The sequence below is a fragment of the Rutilus rutilus genome, assembly GCF_951802725.1.
Source record: "Rutilus rutilus genome assembly, chromosome: 2".
NCBI lineage: Eukaryota > Metazoa > Chordata > Actinopteri > Cypriniformes > Leuciscidae > Rutilus > Rutilus rutilus.
Genome location: NC_140210.1, coordinates 55162195 through 55184769, shown reverse-complemented (window position 1 = coordinate 55184769; position 22575 = coordinate 55162195). Strand labels below are relative to the sequence as shown.

General features: G+C 37.2%; 1 protein-coding gene across 2 annotated transcripts; it reads left to right on the top strand.

Annotated features, from left to right (window-relative positions):
• On the top strand, nucleotides 1-22575 carry LOC311286319 (protein NLRC3-like). Of its 2 annotated transcripts, none has more exons than XM_084402475.1 (9): nucleotides 1-289; nucleotides 1200-1321; nucleotides 2096-2212; nucleotides 12822-12944; nucleotides 13186-15075; nucleotides 15201-15374; nucleotides 15467-15640; nucleotides 19471-19517; nucleotides 19592-22575. In XM_084402475.1, exons 2-9 carry the CDS (start codon nucleotides 1230-1232, stop codon nucleotides 20119-20121), a joined length of 3147 nt encoding a protein of 1048 aa, XP_084258601.1. In that variant the 5' UTR covers nucleotides 1-289; nucleotides 1200-1229; the 3' UTR covers nucleotides 20122-22575. The 2 variants fall into 2 exon arrangements, with proteins under 2 accessions (XP_084258601.1, XP_084258602.1); XM_084402476.1 differs by having other exon boundaries at nucleotides 180-289; nucleotides 12828-12944.

Below are 22575 nucleotides of genomic sequence, written 5' to 3'. Positions count from 1 at the left end.
ATCCCTCTCTGGAATATGATGGACGTTGGCTGGCTGTAGATGGAGGAGCTGAACACGCAGCAACATTGAAAGCACGAGCCCTGATTGTTCTGGGAGTTGTGATATATTGTCTCTGATCTATTACCTACAGTAGATGGCGGTAATGCTCTTTTTAAGAATGCGAACCGCCAATAAGCCCAAAGAAGAAGAAGAAGAAGAAGAAGAAGAAGAAGATTCGGAAGCATTAAATCTGTTAACACTGGGATTTTGTTTTAAACACCGTTTTATGTAAACTGCTGCATATTTTGTGGTAAGTTAAGAACTTATTCTTCATGTAACCATCTAGTCAAAGTGAGCTGCTATTTGGTTTTGAGTTTCTTATCTTTCGACGGTTTGAACAAACATCTCTGAACAAAATGGCGCAGACATCGATGAATAGGCTATTTATTGAGACTTGTTATGATCTTTTATCTTAACGAATGTGGCATTAATGTACATACAGTAATTAGCAACAAAATTTGTGAACAGTATTGACGATCGTTGATTCTGTTATTTGATTCATCGTTGTAATGACTCACTCATTGTTGTAATGACAAAAATACATCAACACAGTTAGCCAACAAAACACTGATGTATACTAAACTTATAGCCTACAGCATACAAGTTGCTATAATAGTGCTTAAACTGCTCAATTAAAACTGTTGTACATTTTCTTGTATTCAGAATTAAATTTGAGGCTACATGAACCCGAATAAAACGAAAATAACTGAACATCAGCAAATATTATGAAATTGATGTTTGAACTGAAAAATTAACTGAAAAATATTAGAGACGTCACAAGATTGAAACCAACCATCAAACAAACCCTGATCAGAAGCATTGCAAAGCTGCTTGCAAGTTGTAACTGCAGTTCTGTTTACTTTGAAAAATATCAGTTATTTAGACAGTTTTATTAATTACGTTACACTCATTTTTTCAGTGCACTTATGCTGTATTGTATTTCATTTCTGCCTTTATTCCGCAATTTGCATTGCTCTGAACTTAAGCTGTAATACCCTAATTGAATAATAGTACTCTATATGGGTTAAGGGTGTATTTTAATGTATCTGTACTCCAGTCTACAGGGGGTTAAAGCATTTTTTTATCATTGAACTGGATCATTGAACTACACAACTGTACTGTACTGTACTGTAAGGTCTAAAATCCGTCTCTCAACACAGTAATGTGAGTAGGAGAACACTGCCTCTAAAATGAGTTCTTCATCTGATGGATCAAGCGACAGACAACCTACGAAGAATCGTCCCTCTGCGTCCAGTGATGCAACAGTGACCTCTGACCTCAGGTAACACATTAGCTATTTTTGCACACATCAGATGTTTTTAATCCACATTGACTGATAGTGCATTCCTGAAGCCTGCATTTTAATAATAACTATAATGATAAATAATTGTTCGAATTTGATGAGAATAGAAGTCCACACCACAAATGTAGCGAGAATTTTTTTTTTTTTTATTAACTTTCAGAAAGATGATCAACAATAAAATCATTGACTGCCGCTTGTGCATTTAAAGTGGCAGATGATGAATAAACAAACATTTACAGTCTGATAATGTTGTTATCATAATTGTTCTTCTTGTTAAATGGCCTTACATTTATACTTTACATTTATGAAAATTGTAATTTTTCTCTCCCTTCCGGCTGCTCCAAACCTGTAAGACTTTTGTTCATATTCGAATAACAAATTAAGATAATTTTTTAATGAAACCTGAGAGACTTGTGCCCTTCTGCTGAAACTCCACGGCATCAAAAATGTGAAGATCCAAATGGCTCATAAATGTATTGTAAAACGAATCTATATGAATCAAGTGGTTTAGTCTTGTGAAGAGATACAATCACTTTGTATGATGAAAATATTTAATTTAGCCTTTAGGAAGACCCTTAACGGATCTTTAAAATTTTGGTGGCATGGACTTTAAGCAAAAGGACATCAATCTTTAAGATTTCATTAAAAATATCTTAACTTGTGTTTCAAAGATGAATGAAATTCTTACATGTTTAGAATGACAGAAAATATATTTTTGAACTAACCGTTTAACCGTTTTGTTATCTTCATCAGCAGGAGGAAGAGACCGAGACCAGAGTCTCCAGAACCCAGCGGTGTGTCTGTGAAGAGTAGCAGATCCATGGAGCAACCCCCTAGATTGAGTGATGAACCAGTGTCTTCTGATCCTCTGTTAGTATAAACATTTACTCGCTAATTTACTATGCATATCAGATTAATAATTATATAATAAACTAAATGAAATAGCACTAAATGTACTCCAAAATATGTAGGCCTAACATATGCATTGCACAGGGGAGGAACTTGAAGAGGGGTGCCAAACTTATTTCTAATCTATATTTTTTATGGTTGTTAGTTCTTGTATCACTGCCACAGTCCTTTTTGCCAATCAAAATCCATTGGTTTTAAAGAGCTTGTGCGTTTAAAGCAGTAGATGATGAAACTTTAGCAAGCGTTGGAAATAAACAAAACATTATAGTCTTTTGATGGAGATGCTAATGTAGTAGTGCTGCACGATTAATCGTATCGCAATCGTGATGTCAAGCCTACACGATTATATGACGCAAAGTGCTGCGATTTTATATTAAATAAACAAATTAGCGCTGTTAACGTAATTAACGCAGCATCTGTTAATTTTTGGCATCCTTTGGCCATTGTTACATGATACCGCTCTTCATGCAAATGCTTTTAAACCATTCATGCGCGATAAGACAAAAAAGAACGCGCTGTCAGTGAATGTCCTCCTGACACACACACATACACACGACCCACAGATAGACGCGTGCCAGTATCGTACAGACAGCGCGCCAGCCTATCAAGTTCTCTTTCGCTGTAGAACAACACACATGTATGCCAAAATGAACGCGCTGCCTGTGAATGTCCTGACTGTGACACACAGAAAGACTCGCGCTTATATCGTGCGTGTGCACAAAACAGCATGCCAGAATACAGTTCTCTTTCGAGCTTGAACGAACAATAACACACACAATTATGCCAAAGTGTCTTTTTGTCGAGTATCTTCATAACATAAGAGTAGTCTTATGATGAACGTGAAGAGTTGTGACTCGTGAGAGAATGAGGCGCGTGTGAGATCCGCGTCTCTGACAGCAGCGGCTGGTCTTAAAGGGACAGTACACAGTAGCCACTAATTATATCTGTCCCTAAAGTTAATCAAAGAACAAAGGGAACAGAGAAAAACACTCACTGCTCTTGACTAAAGAACTTTTTTCTTTAGGCAGATTATCACTAATCTGTGTGTGCATTTATTTTCCTTGAGAACCAAGCAAGTTGACTCATGAAACCATTTGTTTATTATATCGCAATCGCAATATTGTCCTCTATTGTCCTCTATTATCGCAATATGACATTTTCCCCAAATCGTGCAGCCCTATAATGTAGTTATCATTAAAGTTATTGCTCTTTTTGTGAATGGGCCTAAAATGTACAGTTCCACCCAAAAATAAAATTAAGTAATTTACTAGCTAAAAGAGTTTGCAGATTTTCTCTCAGACCTTTTGGTCAATGTCGATAAAGCATTAATTGTTGGAGATTTTAACATACACGTAGATAATCCAAATGATGCGTTAGGGGTTGCGTTTACAGATTTATTAAACTCCTTTGGGGTCAAGCAAAACGTTACCGGACCAACTCATCGTTTTAATCATACACTCGATTTAATTATATCACATGGAACCGATCCAACCGATATAGATATCATTCCACAAAGTGATGATGTCACTGACCATTACATGGTAACTTGCATATTACTTACTCCTGTAATATGTCATGCTGCGCCGCGTTATCGATCAGGCAGAACAATCCTTCCATCCACCATAGATAAGTTTTCAAATTCTTATTTGATCTGTCTCAGCTGTTTAGTGAACCCAAACAAACAGATGAACTAGGGGAATTAACTAGCACTATGAGCACCATTCTCTCTGGAAAATTGGATATTGTTGCACCCATTAGATAAAAAAAGGTCAGAGAGAAAAGTAATGCACCGTTGTACAACAGTGCTACGGATGTTCTAAAGAGAGAAACACGTAATTTAGAGCGTAAATGGAAACAAACTAATTGAGAGGTCTTTAGAATCGCATGGAAAGACAGTATGTCACGTTATAAAAAGGCCCTAAAAGCAGCCAGGGCTGAGCACCTCCGCAAACTAATAGAAAATAACCAAAATAATCCAAGGTTTTTATTTAACACCGTGGCTAGACTAACAAATAAACAGATGTCACCTGAACAAAATATTCCGTTACAGTTTAGTAGTAGAGGTCGACCGATTCATCGGTTTTGCCGATTAATCGGCACCGATAGTTGATTGGTGGAACTATCGTTATCGGCAAAAATACATACCGATAGTTTTTCCTGGTTGCGTCCGTTGCTGGAGCGGCTGAGAAGCGCGCGCTGTCATTCATTACACAGTAAGAGAGAGCTGAGAAGGGTCTGCTGGCATCATGCAGTACAAGAGCGGCCTCTAGAGGTGTAATACAAACTATTGCTGATGCCTCGTGTTGTTTATTTCGACACGTGATGCTGCGTGCTGCACTGAGAGCACACGCTGCGTGGAGAGCGCTGACATCAGATGCGCATTTAAAGCACCGACAGCTAAAAGGTAGCCTATGTATACACTACATTTTTTCATATCATTATGAAGTGATTAATTTGTTGACTAAATGCTGCATTAGTAGAGAAAGAACAGCACAACAGCAGGGGCGGAGCGGGGGGGTGGCTAATTGGGCTTAAGCCCCGAATGTTTTGTCAAAAGCCCCGAATAAATAACTTCAACTCAAGCTCTATTACCGTGCGAGGTGGCGGACGGTAATTCATCGCGCATCACTCAGCTTGTTTGCCAACTGCCAATAAAAACTAACGAAGAAGAATATAAATTTTCTTCTTCGTCGTTGTCATCAGGGGCTGGCGGGCTGTTGTATGTTTCACCGGCGTCGTAGCGAGCTTACTGGCTAACCGGCTGAAGTTAATATGGACGTAACCGAGGGGAGGGGGGCTCGTAAAACCAAAACACACATCTTGTATCAAATGGTAAGTTATCTCAGGGCATGTTTTACAGCTAATCTCGGCAAATTAGTGGGATAATTGATAATATAGTGATAAAGAAGATTAGAAAGACATGAGAAAGTATATTTCCTCCTCCTGATGATTCCAAGTACAGATGCATCAATATCGTGGAAAAGTTATTTTTTTTCCCCCATACTTTAATTTAAAAAGTATTTTTTTAATATATTCTACATTCATTACATACAAAGTAAAATATTTCAAGCCTTTTATTGTTTTAATCTTGATGATAAGGGCTTACAGCTCATGGAAATCAAAACTCCAGTACGCCTATCTCAAAATGTAGTATTAGAATTTTAGAACAAAGATTTTTTTATACGACCTGACAGCTAATCAGCTAATCAACTCAAAACACCTGCAAAGGTTTCCTGAGAATTTAATCTGTCATTCTTGTTCTGGTGGTGCAGCACAATGACCTTTTCCACAATATTCAAAATTTGAGATGCGCCTGTAATAATGTAATACACGTATTAGTATTTACGTAATTAAAGGAATTGTTATGGTGAACAGTAATAATGAATAAATAGTAGCAGCAGAGTATTGCTAATTTAATAAATTTAATAATAAGACACAGGTCTTTGGAACTTTTATTGCACACATGAGACTGAAATTATTATCAGCGAGTTATGGTGGCGTTTTGGCCCCAGTCAAGGGCTGTTATAAGTTTTACACGCCACCAGATACCACTGTGTTTATTTTCCCAGATAGTGTATAGATTTTTTGGCATTCTATTGTCTCAAACAGCCTGAAAAATAGTGCATTTAGCTGACGTAAATGGGAAAAAAATCTTCCCGGGGGAGTATGCCCCCGGACCCCCCTAGGTTTGGGCTAAGCCCCGAATTTTTGCATCGTCTGGCTCCGCCCCTGCACAACAGTATGTTTGTTTGCCTTCGAGGCTGAGAGGACGCTAGTACCTCAAGCAGTTAAAACACTGACAGAAATAAACGTCCGACCCGAATGTTTAATGTCACAATTGTTACCATCTATTGGCATTAGTTTATATCCAGCTGGTCACTTTTATGCATTAAATATGCAGAGAAGTTGCATATTTAAAGCTAGAGACTAGAGATGCACCGATTGATCGGCTGGTGACCGGAATTGGCCGATTTTCACGTGATCGGCCATGACCGGCGACCGGCCGGTCAGTCTGACATATGCCGATTTTATGCCGGTCAAATGCACTCGGGCGCCGCATGATTAACCTTTTGAGCGGTACGGTCTCATATATGAGATTTGTATGTCTGTGCCCATGAGAGTACGGTGCGGTGCCACATTTAGATGTTCAGTGACGTCGCATCACTGCCAGATTCAAACTGTGCTTTCGCGCGTTGGCTGGCCCTGAGCCAGAGTCGGACGCGTTCAGCGCTGTTATGGCACAACTAAGCAGTGTTTTCAACCTCATAATGTTTATTTTAGGTTTCAGATATTTAAATACACATAAGCACGATTAAAACAATACATTTGGAGTTTGTAAAACACACACTGATGTCTGTGGAAGCAGCAATAACAATCTATTCAAATATAATTTGCCGACATGTGTGTTATTCATATCAGACAAACATAGGGGAAGTAACTATAAAGTTTACTCTATTCTTCTCAGTTCACCGGCCACTTTCTTGCATTTATTTCGGAGAAACTGATGAATTCACGTGCTGTAAATCCGACTGACAGGACAACATTGCGGCGCCCATCTCATAGATCAAGATTAAAGGTTTTTAAACGACCACTCACTTACACGTATTTGAGAATCGGAATATCAGATAGGCTAGTTGATGACATGGTAAGCAAGTTTGTGAATATTTTGAATAAAAAAGGAAAAGTGAAATAAAAGCGACACATCTGTCATACAGTTTTATTGTGGCTGCGGTGTATCGCGTGACGCGTCGCCATGGAAACATTAAAGGGAACGTTCGCGAAAAAACTCACTCGGGGGGTGGGGGTGTCAGTTAGAATATTTTAAACTTACGCGTGAAAGGGTTAAAGAAAAGATGGAAAATAAATATTTGTGTGTGCTGTAAAGTGGTTAGAAAAAATTTTTATCGGAATCGGCTAAAATCGGTATCGGCAGGTCAAACTCAGTGAAAAATCGGAAATCGGAATCGGCCTAGAAAATTGTAATCGGTGCATCTCTACTAGAGACGTAAGATAGCAAACTGATATGTTCATACAGCCGCCAGAAACATATAAACAAATCAGAAAAGCATTCGATTTCGGTGATTTTTTTTCATCATCACTTTAATACATATTTTGTTATTTTGATTAGATAATCATCAAGTGTTTATAAAATAGAAGCAAAAGCGTGAGACTATACATGTAATATTTATGTCATTTCAATGCTCTGGCGTTGTAGATATTTAAAGTTGGCCATCTTTAAGCATGACTGTTTGGATTTATATGAAATGATAACACTTACAATAAAATTCCATATGTAACATTAACTAAGGTTAATAACTGCTGTTTAAGGATTGTTCATTATTTGTTAATTAACATGTACTAATTTATATTAAGTACAATATATACATTTAAATTAAGGTTTTTATTTGTTAACCATAACTATCAAACTAACATGAATGATCAAGGTGCAATTGTATTGCTCAAATATTATACAGATCAAATTTTGTTACTTTTTTATTCATTAAGTTGGCTTGAAAAAGAACAGTTAAACAGTTACATTTTAATGTTACTGGTTTTATTTGTTATTTAGAGTATAATTTTTTGTTTCAGTTTGAATGAATGTCTTTTATTGACTTCAATATTTATTCATATTTATATATTTATTTCATTTAGCATGTTTTCATGGTTCAATACAGTTTTATTATTTTTATAATAAAGTTCAGCACTGTTTTACTTGGAGTGTTATGTTTGTTTTTATCCAGTATCAATTTTAAAAACTATCAGTTGATTAATCGGTTATCGGCAAGTATGGCCCAACCTAGCTATCGTTATCGGTAAAATCCACTATCGGTCGACCTCTATTTAGTAGTAATGATTTCATGAAGTTCTTCACTAAGAAAATTGAAAACATCAGAACCACAATTGTAAACGTTCAATCCTCAATCGCGTCTTATAATTCAGCCTCAATTATCACCCCGCAAGAACAATTACAGTGCTTTACAACTATAGAACAAAAAGAGTTAAATAAACTTATCACTTCATCTAAAACAACAACATGTTTATTAGATCCTATACCCACTAAACTACTGAAAGAAGTGTTACCTATAGTGGAAGAGCCTCTCCTCAATATTATTAACTCATCTTTATCTTTAGGTCATGTTCCAAGAACACTTAAACTGACAGTTATAAAACCTCTCATTAAGAAACCACAATTAGACCCACATAATCTAGCAAATTATAGACCCATTTCAAATCTTCCTTTTATGTCTAAAATACTAGAAAAAGTGGTGTCCGCTCAACTGGGCTCTTTCTTGTAAGAAAATGACATCTATGAAAAGTTTCAGTCTGGATTCAGACCGCATCATAGCACTAAAACTGCGCTCGTTAAAATCACAAATGATTTACTTTTAGCTTCTGACCAAGGCTGTATCTCAATACTAGTTTTACTTGATCTTAGTGCTGCGTTCGATACTATAGATCACACAATACTCTTAGATCGACTACAAAATTATACTGGTGTTCAAGGACAAGCATTAAGCTGGTTCAGATCATACTTATCTGACCGCTACCATTTTGTCTATTTAAATGGAGAAAAATCGATCATAACTCCAGTAAACTATGGAGTGCCGCAGGGATCTGTGCTAGGCCCTCTGTTATTCTCAATATATATGCTGCCACTTGGAAATATTATAAGGAAACATGGAATTAGTTTCCATTGTTATGCCACTCATTTTGACACTCTTAATCTATATTTCATCACGGCCAGATGAAAACGCGAAATTATCCAAATTGACAGAGTGTGTTAAAGATATAAAAGATTGGATGACGCGCAATTTTCTTTTATTAAATCCAGACAAGACAGAGGTACTAATCATCGGTTCAAAAAACCACCCACAAAACCTCTCACACTACAACTTTAACATAGTAGGATGTCCTGTTACTTTATCCTCTACAGTAAAAGACCTGGGTGTTATACTAGACTGCAACCTGTCTTTTGAAAATCATATTTCATGTTACAAGAACAGCCTTTTTCCACCTTAGAAACATTGTTCATGCATTCATGACCTCGAGACTAGATTACTGTAATGCTTTATTAGCTGGTTGTCCTGCATCCTTAATAAACAAGCTACAGTTAGTCCAAAATGCCGCCGCTAGAGTTCTTACTAGATCAAGAAAATATGATCATATAACACCAATTTTATCATCACTACATTGGTTACCTATAAAGTTCTGTATTAATTACAAGGTATTGCTACTGACTTATAAAGCCCTAAACGGCTTAGCTCCAGTCTATTTAACGGATCTTCTATTGCCCTATAATCCATCGCGCTCTTTAAGATGCTTTGATACAATCTGTATTGTGAAAAGCGCTATATAAATAAACTTGACTTGACTTTTTAAATGGTAAAAATATAAATATTCTGACTATTTGAGTTTTATTAAAATTAACCATTGGTCATCCATAATATCATATATTTAGTTAACACAGTTAAAACCATGCATACAGCACCTCAGTACCATGGTAGAATGTAACTATATGGTTTCTATGGTATTTTATATGAAAAATAGTAGCCTAAATACATTTAGTATAAATTCACAAACACTATAGCTTTATCACAATAAATACTGTAATTATATGTAATACATGTCTACATAGTAATATGATAAAATTATATCTGAATATCCCACATTTCTGCCACAATTCCATGGTGCAGTTAGTGTTACTACAGTAAATCCATGGTAAATGATGTGATTTGTAGATTGAAAAGCTTTCTGACTGCATTGTTGTGCAGTGTTTCCTGCTTGTCAGCGCGGTTTCATCTGGCTTTACACCCGTTTAAATCACAGACACATTTGTGTTGTTCGCTGAATTCAAGCGCTTCTCACTGGATCTCACAGCGCTGTTTAGTGGTTATGTGACCGAGACCATTCTGCAAGTAAACACATCTGATCTAGTAAACGCTGCGCTGCTGTTTGGACTTTGAGCAGAGCGGATAAATGGTCCATGTGGTGCGTTGATCAAATGCGTTTCATTCCGCTTTTGGCGCATAAACATAATCGAACATTTATCAAACTCTTGATATCGTTTTATCAAGGAAAATTATATTGCAATAATTTTGTTTTCATTTATCACCCAGCCTACTTTTAATGAAACCTGGGAGATTTCTGTCCCTTCTGCTGAAAGTTCATGCCAACAAAATATTGAAGATCCAAAATGGTCATAATGGCATCATAAAACAAATCCATGTGAATCCAGTGATTTAATCGGTGTTTTGTGAAGAGATACGATCACTTTAATTGATGAACAAATTTAATTTAGCCTTGAGTGTGACCCTATTGGATCTTTAAAAAAAATTGGTGGTATGGACTTTGAATGGAATTTCTCAGTTTTATTAACCCTCTGAGGTCTGAGGTGTTTTCTGGGCCCTGGAGGTGTTCTGACATGCTCTGACATTTGTGCTTATTTCTGTTACTTGTGACATTTTCATGGCTAAAGTCTAATTACACTGTATTCAGCACAAACTCTGCTACAATAATATATCAGCAGCATGTGTGTAAAAGTTTGTAGTTTTGAGATAATGTCATTTATGCGTGGTTTGTGAGAATACAAAAAAAAATTCTCACTGAAATAAGGTCATGAAACCCATACTGATTATTTCTTCACAAGACTTTTGAAAATTGTATGACGTAGCCTAGAATATTTGCTCCAAAACTATGTGAAAATCACCCTGACTGCTCATTCAGAGAAGACAATATATTGATTTAAAATTTTTACGACGTGTTTTGTGTGAAAAAGCAATATGCGAAGGGACGGACCATCTCATTAATATGTAAGGCTTTTTACACCTGAGAAAGACAAAGACACTCCCTAATGGCCCTATTAGGAGCTTATCAGGGCCCATCATTCTGACCAACCTTGCACAAAGAATGAGGAGATTTAAAAAAGAATGGCTTTTAAAATTGTTTGGATTTATTTACAACACAACATAATCCAAAGATACACAACAAAAAAGCACTTATTGATAACAATGATCCAAAGAAAGAGACCTTTGTGCCATTCCTAAAAACATTGTACATACCTTTCATTTCCAAGGTGTTTGATTTTCACTTTACCATGTTCATGTACAGAGACATGTACTGTGAATGTTGAAGTCAGCAGGACTCAGTGGCATCTGGGTCCTGAAAAAAACAAAAAAAAAGTGAACATACTGATATCAAGAGAAAGGCCTGCACGATTTTGGGAATACATTTTAGATTTTTCTGGTTAAAATTGCTTTTTAAAATTCACAGAATACACACACACACACAAATGTTTCCAACAATATATTATATAATGAACACCACATTTGTTGTGCCTTGTAGGTATAGGCTATGCGCAGTGCTGCATAAAATAATAACAATATAGCAGCCTATATAAATCTTCCAAAAGATTTCAGTAACTAAGCTAGAGAAAAATATATTGATTATCATGTTACTTCAAATGTTTCCATTCGTTATGATGATATGAAATGAGATAATAGTAAAAACATGAAGCCGTTTGGAGCGTTTTGCTTTTCCAAAATATGATACATTCAAACGCGATCGCGATCCAAAATGTGATACATTCAAACGCGATCGCGATCCAAAATGTGATACATTCAAACGCGATCGCGCTCAAATATAAAACATTATGGTTACCATATACATATCTACGTTTGAGCAGATATCCACAAACACAGTAACAGTAAACACGGATCTAAATATGATAATATTCACCATATATCTAGCAACAGTTCAACTGCAATGTGAAATTTATGCAACAATAACAAACTAATATGTAAGAATTTCTTACCTTATCTTCAAATCGCGTTCTTCTTCTGGGGTAAAGCCAATGTAAGCTCAGGACGCGTCTCTCAATCTCGACGAAAAGCAGAGACTGATGAAGTGTTTTGGTGTTTTGTTTTTGAGGTAATGAGCGCGTTCGCGTTCCATGTGGAGATTTGCATGTGAATATCTTTTGCGCGAGTAGGCGTGGTCAAATTAAAACTAATTAGGAAGCGTTTGAGAAGCTGGACATCTTGTTGGTTTTATACAAATTACTTAAACAGAGAATATTTGTTTTCAGTTTGAATCCGATCATTTAAAAGTACACACTTAAATGTTTATAAAGGTATATGGCTCATAAATGTGTGACAAGTATTCGCTGAGTTTTGTTTCAGTTTATAGACGTGCTCAAGAAAAAAAAGTTCACCGCGACGGAGAGGCAGAACGCACACCCTGTTTATTTTCTTTATTTTTCAAAAGCACAATGTTTTGATTTGATTGTAAGTGGACACATACAAAAGTAGAAATATCACAGATTCTTTTTTTATATTTCTTTTTTCTGTATGACCATAAATGACGGAGTAATTTAAGTTTAAAGTGCTACAATGTGAAGAAAATCCAGCAAAACGCGCGGGCGCGTTTGCCGACCTCAGAGGGTTAAAAATATATTTTTAGTTTTTTAAAGATTAATGAAAAAGTAATACATTTTTGGAATGACAGAATATTTATTTTTGAACTAACCCATTTAAAAATTGTCTAAAATGCTGTTTTGATTGTCTTTTGCCAGAATCAGCAGGAGGAAGAGTCAGAGTTCTGAGTCTCCAGAACCCAGCGGTGTGTCTGTGAAGAGTAGCAGATCCATGGAGCAACCCCCTAGATTGAGTGATGAACCAGTGTGTTCTGATCCTCTGTTAGTATAAACATTTACTCACTAATTTACTGTACTGCATATCAGATTAATAATGATTTAATAAACTAAATGAAAGAGCACTAAATGCACTCCAAAATATGTAACATACATACTGTACAGGGGAGCTACTTGATGAGGGGTGTAAAACTTATTTCTAATAAGCAATATATTTCTGATGTCGTCAGCTGTCCTTGTATCACTGCCATATTCCTTTTTGCTGCTATGCTATTTTCTATTTCAGCAAGGGAAAGGTACATGAGCTGATGAGATCTGTACCGCCATCTACATCCCACTATGACACCCACATCAGGCTGGACAAAACTGAAGAAGTCCTGCAGACACACACACTGGAAACTGGAGAGCTGCAGAGAGTCAAAGACCAGCACAAAACCAGCATGAATAACAAGTATGAGAGATTATTTGAGGGAAACAAACTCCAAGAGACTCGGACCCTCCTGAACAGGATCTACACACAGCTCTACATCATAGAGGGAGAGAGAGAAGGAGTGAATGAAGAACATGAGGTTTTACAGATGGAAAAAACAGCCAGAATACAACACTCACAAGACACTGCAATCGATTGCAATGACATCTTTAAAGCCTCACCTGAACCAGGATGTGAGGAGAAAGAGCAAATCAAGACTGTTCTTACTAAAGGCATCGCTGGAATCGGGAAAACTGTCTCTGTGCAGAAGTTCATTCTGGACTGGACCGAGGGAAAAGCCAATCAGGATGTAGATTTCATGTTTGTGCTTCCATTTCGAGAGCTGAACTTGATCCGAGATCATCAGTACAGTCTTCACAGACTTCTGCTGGACTTTCATCCTGAACTTCAAGATCTGGACTCAAAGATTTATGAGGAGAGTAAAGTTGTGTTTATCTTTGATGGTCTGGATGAAAGCGGAATCACACTGTGGTTTTCAGACGCTCAGAAAGTTTCTGATGTGACTGCGACTTCATCAGTGGGTGAGTTGATGTCAAACCTCATTAAAAGAGAGCTTCTTCCCTCTGCTCTCATCTGGATCACCTCCAGACCAGCAGCAGCCAATCAGATCCCCTCCAAATACATCAACCGTCTGACTGAGATTCAGGGATTCAGTGAGCCTCAGAAGGAGGAATATTTCAGGAAGAGAATCAGTGATGAGCATCAAGCCAGGAGAATCATCTCACACATCAGAAGAGCAAGAAGCCTCAACATCATGTGCCACATACCTGTCTTCTGCTGGATCTCGTCCACTGTGCTTCAGAAGCTATTGGAAGAAGATCTGAGTGCAGAAATCCCTCAAACTCTGACTGAAATGTACATCCATTTCCTGCTGATTCAGATCAGCATGAGGAATCAGAAGTATGAAGAGAGAGATCCAGAGAAACTCCTGCAGTCCAACAGAGAAGTGATTGTGAAACTTGCTGAACTGGCTTTCAAACAGCTGATGAAGGGCAATGTGATGTTCTATGAGGAGGACCTGAGAGAGAGCGGCGTAGACGTCACTGACGCCTCAGTGTATTCTGGGATTTGCACTGAGATCTTTAAGGAGGAATCTGTGATTCATCAGCGAAAAGTCTACAGTTTCATTCATCTGAGCGTCCAGGAGTTTCTCGGTGCTTTCTATTTGTTTTACCATTATGTAATGAAAAATGTCGACACATCCAAGTTTTTGGATGTAGTTCATTGTCTGCAAAGGGAAACAGTAGATAAAGCTCTTGAGAGTAAGAATGGACAGCTGGATCTGTTCCTGCGGTTCCTGCTGGGCGTCTCACTGGATTCCAATCAGAGACTCTTACAGGATCTACTGACACACACAGAGAAAACCTCAGAGAGCATCAGGAGAACCACACAGTACATTAAAGAGAAGATCAAATATGGACATGGACTCTCTGCTGAAAGATCCATCAATCTGTTCCTCTGTCTGCTGGAAGTCAAAGACCAGACTCTGTCCAGAGAGATTCAGGAGTTTGTGAAATCAGACAAACACTCAGAGAAGAAACTCTCTCCTGCTCAGTGCTCGACAATCGCCTACATGCTTCAGATGTCAGAGGAGGTGCTGGATGAGCTGGACCTCAAGACATACAACACATCAGATGAGGGTAGAAGAAGACTGATACCAGCTGTGATCAACTGCAGGAAAGCTCTGTGAGTGTGTTTTTCTCTCTTGTATACTCATTTAAGTTACTTAATATGTGTATATAACTTCAGTCAGATACATTTTAACTGTTAGAGAATTTACAGACAGAAAATTATGTTCTGCTCTCTTTTAGTCTTGCTGGCTGTAATCTCAGTTGCCAGTCCTATAAAATTGTGGCATCCGCCCTTCAATCTTCAAACTCGTTCCTGAGAGAGCTGGATCTGAGTAACAATGACCTGCGGGATTCAGGTTTGAAGCTGCTCTCTGATGGACTAAAGAGTCCAAACTGTCAGCTGGAGATACTGAGGTGTGTTAGAGCATATAAGGGATAATGTACAGTCAGTCGGTCATAATGTTGATGTGTGTTTGTTAATGATCTGACTGTGTGTGTGTCTGTAGGTTGTCTGGCTGTATGGTGACAGAGGAAGGCTGTGGTTATGTGTCTTCAGCTCTGAGTTCAAACCCCTCACACCTGAGAGAGCTGGATCTGAGCTACAATCACCCAGGAGAATCAGGAGTCCAGCTGCTCAACGACAAACTGAAGGATTCAAACTACAAACTGGAGATACTCAAGTATGTGGGCTAATTATGACTCATATATTTCCTAAAAGGGATATTTTGTTAAGATAATGTTTTATGAAATGTTGTGTTCCCATTTTTTTTTTCTGACTTTTCTCTGATTTAATACAGAAAAATCTATAAACCTCATGTAAGAACAACATTTTTAATCTGTTATATCCAACTTTAGAGGTGTAAAACTAGAGGTTTACTAAAATTACTACACTACAGTTTTATTTTTTCACTATATAAGAAACGAGTGTAGTTACCGATTGCAGATAAAATCTGCAGAATGTTCATAAAGTGCACAATGAATCAGTGTCAGCCCTGCTCCTGGAGGTCTATCTTCCTGCAGACTTCTGTTCTAACCCACTCAAACCGTTAGTCTGCTATGAGCGAGAGATGGAGAGGAGGAGCGCTGACACTAAAACCCTGCCCTCTGTTCAATATTCTGTTTCACTTGGAAATACGTCAAAATAGTTATTTGCAACTTCCGGTTCACACGGACTTTAAGCGAAGATTATATTAGGGCCTTTAAATGTTCTATTTTTTATTTTTATTTTTATTTACTACAGTGTAAAACTACCATAATATGCTTGCAGAAATTTAAGAAACATGCTAAGTTCAACTACTAGTTCCTATGAAAAACAATGCTTCAGCCAGTTATTCTACTTTTAAATGTGCTTTTCGGGGCTGAATGTCTGTTTTTGTTTTAGACTGTGTGATCCCGCTACACTGCAAATTTGCCCAATAGTATTTTGAAACACGGGTTGCCAGTTGGTGAAAAACTCAGCGTATTGCAGCCAGCAAACAACTGAGTCAAAGATTAAAGATGTTACCCACCCTAAAAAGCCTCTGCAGTAAAAACATTGCAAATTATTACATTGGCTGATCAGCTTGCAATGTAAGGCTCATGAAAGGAACATGAAATGTATCGCTTTCCAGTGTCATGCGCCCTCATTCCTGTTGCGTTTCTCAATCTGGCAAATCGTGTAAGCGTCGATTCTGAGGACGGGGTGGGAGAAACAACTCTCTCCAATATTTTGAATATGGACTAGAGGTCGACCGATAGTGGATTTTACCGATAACGATAGCTAGGTTGGGCCATACTTGCCGCTAACCGATTAATCAACCGATAGTTTTTAAAATTGATACTGGATAAAAACAAACATAACACTCCAAGTAAAACAGTGCTGAACTTTATTATAAAAATAATAAAACTGTATTGAACCATGAAAACATGCTAAATGAAATAAATATATAAATATGAATAAATATTGAAGTCAATAAAAGACATTCATTCAAACTGAAACAAAAAATTATACTCTAAATAACAAATAAAACCAGTAACATTAAAATGTAACTGTTTAACTGTTCTTTTTCAAGCCAACTTAATGAATAAAAAAGTAACAAAATTTGATCTGTATAATATTTGAGCAATACAATTGCACCTTGATCATTCATGTTAGTTTGATAGTTATGGTTAACAAATAAAAACCTTAATTTAAATGTATATATTGTACTTAATATAAATTAGTACATGTTAATTAACAAATAATGAACAATCCTTAAACAGCAGTTATTAACCTTAGTTAATGTTACATATGGAATTTTATTGTAAGTGTTATCATTTCATATAAATCCAAACAGTCATGCTTAAAGATGGCCAACTTTAAATATCTACAACGCCAGAGCATTGAAATGACATAAATATTACATGTATAGTCTCACGCTTTTGCTTCTATTTTATAAACACTTGATGATTATCTAATCAAAATAACAAAATATGTATTAAAGTGATGATGAAAAAAATCACCGAAATCGAATGCTTTTCTGATTTGTTTATATGTTTCTGGCGGCTGTATGAACATATCAGTTTGCTATCTTACGTCTCTAGCTTTAAATATGCAACTTCTCTGCATATTTAATGCATAAAAGTGACCAGCTGGATATAAACTAATGCCAATAGATGGTAACAATTGTGACATTAAACATTCGGGTCGGACGTTTATTTCTGTCAGTGTTTTAACTGCTTGAGGTACTAGCGTCCTCTCAGCCTCGAAGGCAAACAAACATACTGTTGTGCAGGGGCGGAGCCAGACGATGCAAAAATTCGGGGCTTAGCCCAAACCTAGGGGGGTCGGGAGCATACTCCCCCGGGAAGATTTTTTTCCCATTTACGTCAGCTAAATGCACTATTTTTCAGGCTGTTTGAGACAATAGAATGCCTAAAAATCTATACACTATCTGGGAAAATAAACACAGTGGTATCTGGTGGCGTGTAAAACTTATAACAGCCCTTGACTGGGGCCAAAACGCCACCATAACTCGCTGATAATAATTTCAGTCTCATGTGTGCAATAAAAGTTCCAAAGACCTGTGTCTTATTATTAAATTTATTAAATTAGCAATACTCTGCTGCTACTATTTATTCATTATTACTGTTCACCATAACAATTCCTTTAATTACGTAAATACTAATACGTGTATTACATTATTACAGGCGCATCTCAAATTTTGAATATTGTGGAAAAGGTCATTGTGCTGCACCACCAGAACAAGAATGACAGATTAAATTCTCAGGAAACCTTTGCAGGTGTTTTGAGTTGATTAGCTGATTAGCTGTCAGGTCGTATAAAAAAATCTTTGTTCTAAAATTCTAATACTACATTTTGAGATAGGCGTACTGGAGTTTTGATTTCCATGAGCTGTAAGCCCTTATCATCAAGATTAAAACAATAAAAGGCTTGAAATATTTTACTTTGTATGTAATGAATGTAGAATATATTAAAAAAATACTTTTTAAATTAAAGTATGGGGGAAAAAAAATAACTTTTCCACGATATTGATGCATCTGTACTTGGAATCATCAGGAGGAGGAAATATACTTTCTCATGTCTTTCTAATCTTCTTTATCACTATATTATCAATTATCCCACTAATTTGCCGAGATTAGCTGTAAAACATGCCCTGAGATAACTTACCATTTGATACAAGATGTGTGTTTTGGTTTTACGAGCCCCCCTCCCCTCGGTTACGTCCATATTAACTTCAGCCGGTTAGCCAGTAAGCTCGCTACGACGCCGGTGAAACATACAACAGCCCGCCAGCCCCTGATGACAACGACGAAGAAGAAAATTTATATTCTTCTTCGTTAGTTTTTATTGGCAGTTGGCAAACAAGCTGAGTGATGCGCGATGAATTACCGTCCGCCACCTCGCACGGTAATAGAGCTTGAGTTGAAGTTATTTATTCGGGGCTTTTGACAAAACATTCGGGGCTTAAGCCCAATTAGCCACCCCCCCGCTCCGCCCCTGCTGTTGTGCTGTTCTTTCTCTACTAATGCAGCATTTAGTCAACAAATTAATCACTTCATAATGATATGAAAAAATGTAGTGTATACATAGGCTACCTTTTAGCTGTCGGTGCTTTAAATGCGCATCTGATGTCAGCGCTCTCCACGCAGCGTGTGCTCTCAGTGCAGCACGCAGCATCACGTGTCGAAAGAAACAACACGAGGCATCAGCAATAGTTTGTATTACACCTCTAGAGGCCGCTCTTGTACTGCATGATGCCAGCAGACCCTTCTCAGCTCTCTCTTACTGTGTAATGAATGACAGCGCGCGCTTCTCAGCCGCTCCAGCAACGGACGCAACCAGGAAAAACTATCGGTATGTATTTTTGCCGATAACGATAGTTCCACCAATCAACTATCGGTGCCGATTAATCGGCAAAACCGATGAATCGGTCGACCTCTAATATGGACTGCAGTACCCATTACAACAGCTAGCAGCCAATATTACATACTGCACCTTTACACATTATTTGTTTTTCTCTCTGCTCAGTTTGGATCATGGAGGAAATTTCAGGATCACACCAGGACTGCGGATATGTAAGTCCACACACACATGCAAACCTCTGCATTCTTAATGCCACCGCTCTTCTGATCTATCTTTCTGTGCACAGATGCTTGTGATCTCACTCTGGATCCAAACACAGCACACACTCGTCTCTCTCTGTCTGATGGGAACAAAAAAACAACATTTGAGAAAGAGTATCAGCTGTATCCTGATCATCCAGACAGATTTGAGAACTATGAACAGGTGCTGTGTAAAGAGAGTCTGACTGGACGCTGTTACTGGGAGACTGAATGGACTGGATGGGGTCATGTCGCAGTGGCATATAAAGGAATCAGCAGGAAAGGAGGGAGTGAATGTCGGTTTGGACTGAATGAAAAGTCCTGGAATCTTTACTGTTGTGATGATATTTACTCTGTCTGGCACAATAGTAAGAGAAAGAACATTCCTGTCCCTTCATCTGGTTCTAACAGAGTAGGAGTGTATGTGGACGTGTCGGCCGGCACTCTGTCCTTTTACAGGGTCTCTGACACACACACACTCACACACTTACACACATTCAACACCACATTCACTGAACCCCTGTATGCTGGATTTAGAGTTTATAATGATTCTTCAGTGTCTCTGTGTCAGATTTAACAGCCTCCTGTGATGAACCAAAATGACACACATGGAAACACATTATAAGTCACATCATGACATATAAATTCACAATTATCTAAAATAAAGTCAGAATAAAGAGATATAAAGTCACAATTGTGACAAATGACGGAATCAAACAAATTCTACATAAAGTGTACAGGAAGGCTCCTCTTCAATGGGCTATGAAGGCCAACCTCCACAGTGCTAATAAGAGATGTGATTGGTCAGATTTGCTTATATGAATAAATTACTGGACCTATCAGAATATTTTGTGAATATGTAAATAGCTCTGTAAACTATATTGATCATACTTAGCAGTTCTGATTGGCTAACACAGACTTACACCCTCTGTCAAACAGGAAAGATTAGGTTAATCCATTTGAGGTAATCGTTATATATTTCCTTTATAGTTTCTAAGAAATACATGACAGGCGGAATAAGCATAAACCAGGTGCTTGCTGTTTTTTTATAGCACTACTACAAACTCTAGACGTTTACACAAAGAAACACAGAAGGGCAAAAAAAAAAAAAGTAAAAAAAAAAAAAAAAACACAGAAGGGTCCATTTTCATTTCATAAACACACAACAGTAGTCAAGCTGTTTTTTTTTAAATGCATAACATTTATTGTTAAATAATTTATATATATATATAGATAGATAGATAGATATAGATTTTTTTTTTATCTTTTTTGCTGTCCTGATTTGTCACTCCTTCATTGAAGGGTCTGATCACACGCCACTGATATCCGGTCTTTTGTCTGTTATTGTGTGAGTCAGTGGAGACTTCAGGGAGTCAGAGATGATGGTCTGTAGAAACACTGGCTCTTCATTTGATCTCATAAAGCTACTGTAGATATGGTCACAGTTTCAGAGGATCCTCAGTCTCAGTTTCTGCTGCTGGATTGTCCGGAAAGATCCATTTTATGGTTTTGTAGTTAGTTGTACCTCACTCTGTGTTTAACACTATTGTCTTTGCAAAATTATGCCAAAACTACAATTCTGAGTATTTCATATGTTTGTCTTTTGATTACATTTTATAGTTACTTCTGTTATATCTCTTAATTATTTTTTTTCTGTGTTTTTGAAAACTTAAAATGGTTTTATTCGAGTCCAAATACATTGCATACAAATACATACATATGAATACAAATACAAAAAATATAAATTAATTTGAATGAATCTAAGTAACTTTTAAGCATCAGATCAGGTGAAAACGTCTCTTTTATGTAACATCTGTACAGTGTAGCACTGGGGCCCGTTCTTCGTACGTTGCTTAAAACATCCGAGATCAAATGAGACATCCAAGATGATATCATCGTGCTAATCATGATCCGGCTAATTAGGTTCTTCGAACACACTTGCCGGATATGATTAGTCTCGCTGGATTGAGTTATCTGAGATAACTGCGCGTTCATGCGCTGGTTTAAAAGGGGATATGTATCGATAGTAGAAACATTGATCAGCAACGCTGCTATTGGCTGCTCAGCGTGGCCAAAGAGCGCGCTCAGTTTTTCTCCTCAGCAGAGCAAGAACTAATAGTCGAAGTTTATTCGGAATTTTAATGTTTAATCAAAACGCCAGGGAACACCTCAAAGTCTGCAAAAGCCAGGAGAGAGGGCTGGCAAAAATAGTAGACAATTTAAATCCGTTAGAAGTGGCCATGTAAGATGTTTTTATCACTTATTAGCCTATATTTTTGTATTTTAATAATTGCATAATTACTTTGTTCATTGTAATGTCAGTCACCACACTAGAACATGGGAACTAATAAAAGTGAAGTACAAAATTATTCTACATAATGGAAATTTTTAGTTATATTATAGTCTCTTTTATAAAAGGCACTGTTAAATAAATGGTTGTCTGTTTATAAAAGCAATCAAGAAAAAGGCTGAAAAAAAAGAAAAGATCTTAATAGCCTACACTGTAAAATAATTTTTGCTGCATTAAATTAAGGCCGTATAGTAATTTCAACTGTTAAATCTTGAGTAATGATGAATTGCTTTGACTTGTGAAAGTGAAAACTAATAAACTTATGTTAATGTAAAAATATTTTGCCATGAGTTATTGATCACATTTTTCCCGAGTGTAGTTCATTGTAATGACATTGTGTTTTCCTCTTTTGTGCACTTTTACATAATACACCAACACTTGTATCTGTTCCCAAGAAAGTGGAGCTGAAATATGTGCAGTAAGTGGACATTTCCTAACTTTCCAAAGGAAAGAAAGTATAAGACTTTGTAATGTCCATTTGTTTCCATTGCACTGGACAGTGAATAAACCCTCTCAGATAACTGTCATATGGAGGAACTAGCCTACCTGCAAGTGCATAAATAACTTTACTTAAGTTATACTTGTATGCTTTATGGCTGCAATATAAGTTGCAGGATTCCACATCTACAGAAAGGCCTACAGAAGAGTCTGCACAGACAGAGGACACATAGGCCTACAGGT